This window comes from Telopea speciosissima, unplaced genomic scaffold, assembly GCF_018873765.1.
Source record: "Telopea speciosissima isolate NSW1024214 ecotype Mountain lineage unplaced genomic scaffold, Tspe_v1 Tspe_v1.0358, whole genome shotgun sequence".
Taxonomy (NCBI): Eukaryota; Viridiplantae; Streptophyta; class Magnoliopsida; order Proteales; family Proteaceae; genus Telopea; species Telopea speciosissima.
In genome coordinates this window covers 34,584-38,287 of record NW_025317694.1, presented here as the reverse complement: position 1 = coordinate 38,287, position 3,704 = coordinate 34,584, and the positions used below count along the sequence as shown (strand labels likewise).

Genomic DNA, 3,704 nt, shown 5'->3' with positions numbered 1-3,704 from the left:
AGATCCCATCAATCAAACTGGTAGTTGAAACAGCCACAAGATTAAATTGATCAAGATTAGTCACTGAAGGGAGAAGGTTTCAGAAACAGAGTCAATAACCCATGATTTAATCGGGACAAAAGAAATTTTTAAACGATTTCTTGCCCTGTGAGCAACAAAATCAATTCTCTCTAGAAACCCTAGTTGCAGCAACTAGAGATTTTCACTTTGATCACAAGCTCGGGGAGGGTGGATTCGGCCCTGTTTATAAGGTAGGTTGGCATAAATCAATGTTACCAACCTTGGTTTCCATTGATGGTGATCAATCAACGACCAATGATCAAAAAAATCAAACTAAAAACCAGCAGGAGGGTAGAACAGAAGAAGAAGAAGATGGGTGCTAAAAATTTTGTATTCCAAAATGAATCTGGAGACAGATAATACTTACATAAAGAAAGAGAGATGGTTTTGAGAGGGATTTTGGTTTATTTTCAAATCAGAGGGAGTTTTATTGGGTATTTAAAGGAAAGTTTGTTTTATGTTTGAGAAAAAACCAAGGGAAGGCAGAAACCCAGGGGTAGTTTCCATTTTCGGGCTTTTGGTTTTTTGGTGATAGAAGCATAACAGATTTAGAGAGACGACGACAAAATAATCTTGTCCACCGAGGTTTCGTTTTTATCAGTCTCTCCCTCTCTCTCTTAGTCCCTTTACGTTGCTCCTTATTTCTTGCCCTCCTTCTTCCTAATTTCCTCTAGGCTAAATGTTCTTTGTACAGCACCGCAGACTGCGCCCAGACACATGAGGGTGGGCAAAATGATCATCTTGATCCTTGAATAGGCAGCCCATGTGTCTGGGTGCAGCCTGTGCTGCTGCACAGAGAACTTCTGCCTTTTCTTTTAATCTTAAAGCTTCATTTCTAGTCCTCTTTCTGGGTGGTACTTGCAGACCTAATCAGAGAGTTTGAAGTCCTTGGTGCATGTTCCTTGGGGTCTGAGATTTGGAGAGAAGGAAGCCCCTTTGAAGGCAACTTAAAACCTTAGAGTCTCCCCTCCCGAATCCTCTTCTATTGTGAGTTCCATACCCAAGTTCAAATCAAATCTAGTGACTTCCGCCAAATACAATTTCAGCTCTTTTATTATTTATTTATTTATTTATTTTTTGTTTCAGGGATTCCTTGCTTCTCTACTTCAGTTGATTCACTCACAGTCCTCAATCTCGCAAATAACTCCATTGTCGGAGGGATTCCCACTTGCATTTCATCTTTGCGAGCTTTAAAGGTGCTCAATCTCTCCTTCAATAGCCTGAAATATGACATTTCGCCGAGATTCATATTGTCGGAGAAGCTACTTGTTCTGGACCTAAGTTCCAACAATATCTCTAGTCTTCTACCGAGTAAAATTGCAGCAACAACAGAAAAATCTGGTCTAGTACTTCTTGACCTCTCTCACAATCGGTTTTCAGGTGAAATATCAGTGGATATTACAGAGTTGAAGGGCTTACAAGCATTGTTTCCTTCATATAATCTGTTAACAGTAGAGAATCCAGTGAGAATTCGATATCTAGTCAAATTCCTGAGAGCATTTCGGATCTATGAAATCTACAACTTCGATGACGGTTGCGAGCTTCGTCGGTTGAAGAGCACTTTGACGACGGTTGCAAAGGGGTTGCAGAGCTGAACGGTGGCGGTGAGTTATTTCGTTCGATTGAGGAAGAAGGAGTGGTTCACTTGTTTTAATTGGAAGGGTAAAATGGTCTTAAAATTGTATTTACAACCAAGACTTTGTTTGAAGTCTTAGTGTAAAGGGTATATTGGTCAAAAGAATTATGTTAACACCATTCAAAAATGGGTAACGGTTGATATTATGGTAGTTAGTGGGTGTGCCTTAAAATATAGGTAAACGTTAGGGGGTGGCACTGATAATTTCCCTAAAAATATCTCAATTCATTCTCATAATTCCAGATTTATTATGGTATCAGTCTAGGCTTGTCTCTGCGCCTCTTCTCTCTTGCTCGTGTTCTTCCAGCTCTCATGGGTGATCCCAAGACCACCGTCGACCCAACAGTTTCCTGACCTTCTGGCGGCAGCTCTCCTTCCACTGATATTGCTTCTCCTTATTACTTGCACCATTCGGATAATCCGGGTGCCCTTCTCGTTTCCACGCCCCTTGATGTGGATAACTATCCCACATGGCATCACGCGATGCACCTCGCTCTCTCCGCCAAGAACAAATTCATGTTCGTTGATGGTTAACATGCAATTTAATTGTTCCATTAAACATCTTCGCACGGACAATGGAAAGGAATTTTTTTCCCAACCCATGCTCCAATCTTTAACCACACGAGGAATCCTCCATCAACACTCCTGCGTTGGCACTCCTCAACAAAATGGCGTTGCTGAACATAAGCATCGCCATCTTCTTGATGTTGCCCGCACCTTACGTTTTCAGGCTCATTTACCTATCCGTTTTTGGGGGGAATGCATCCTTACCGCCGCTTATCTCATTAATCACCTCCCTACCCCTAACCTTCATGGCAAATCCCCCATAAATTGCTTTTCCACCATGCCCCTAACTATGACCATCTCTGCGTTTTTAGTTCCCTATGCTATGCCCACAACCATGCTCCGGGTTGCACCAAATTTGACCCTCGTGCCGTCCGTTGCATTTTTGTTGGTTACCCCATATGGCCAGAAAGGCTACCTTGTCTATGACCTCACCACTCACACTATTTTTGTTTCTAGGGACGTTACATTTCATGAGACCGTTTTCTCTTTTTCCCCTTTCCCTCCAGCCATTCTCGCCGATCCCCGTTCCTCCCTTCCCGCACCCGTCCTTCCTTCCCCATCTCCCTTCCCCTTCCCTCCCAACCATTTCCCCTCTCCCTTCCCCTCCGGTTGCTCCAGTCCCCCCCTACCCCACCATCTTCCCCTTCCCCGCCGAGACGATGACCCGATGAGGCAAATAGGGTTCGCCTCCAATCGCCATCGCCATCGCCACCAAAGAAAGAGGCGAAAATGTACATGATCCATTGAAGTTCCAAATTATTAGGTCACTAATAATGAAAGTAGAGAATTTATGTATGAATTTGTTACTTTGGATGTAAAGTGAACTACCACTTAAATGTGTGGAACCAATCCCAACTCCAGGGTTAGATACAAGATTCAAAGAACAAAAAAAGAGAACTCTTCTACTAGACAATCACTTATTGTGTTGAAAGAAAAATAAAACCATGTATTGATAACCTAAAAGGAGGAAGAAAATAGAAAGTCAAAGTTAATAATAGAATTAGCTGATTGGTGTTGGTGCATCACCTTTGTCTTGTCTCCATTGGGCATATATATGATTGATGGATTTCCATTCTCTACTACAATGGAAAGCTAACCAATTCTTTCAACTCTGACCCATTGGATCAGGTTTCTCTCCGTGCGGGTATGGGGTGGATTGGTTATCTATAGGAGAGGGGATCCAGACAGCTTACTCCCAATGAAAACTATTAAAGAAGTTGGATAACAGGCACCCAAAGTCTATGTTTAGTTGAAATATGACAAAGTGAATCTACGATATTTCAATCCAAAAAAAAAATCTACAATATTTAAAGTAGGGAGCGCTGTTCTCTGTGCTGTAGGCACATAGGGGTCGACGCAATGACCATTCTACGCTCCTGAGTGACAGGCCCATATACCTAAACGCAGCCTGCTGTGATGCAGCCCAGACCCTTAAAGTAGA

The 3,704-nt window shown here is 42.5% G+C and overlaps 1 protein-coding gene across 1 annotated transcript; it reads left to right on the top strand.

Moving 5' to 3' along the window:
• Window positions 1-1,146: 1,146 nt before the first annotated feature.
• On the top strand, window positions 1,147-1,655 carry LOC122648003 (receptor-like protein CLAVATA2; the record flags this gene model as incomplete). Its single annotated transcript, XM_043841284.1, has 1 exon — window positions 1,147-1,655. A coding segment is annotated over one exon (509 nt), but the record flags the coding sequence as incomplete, so codon positions are not given.
• Between the last annotated feature and the right edge of the window lie 2,049 nt (window positions 1,656-3,704).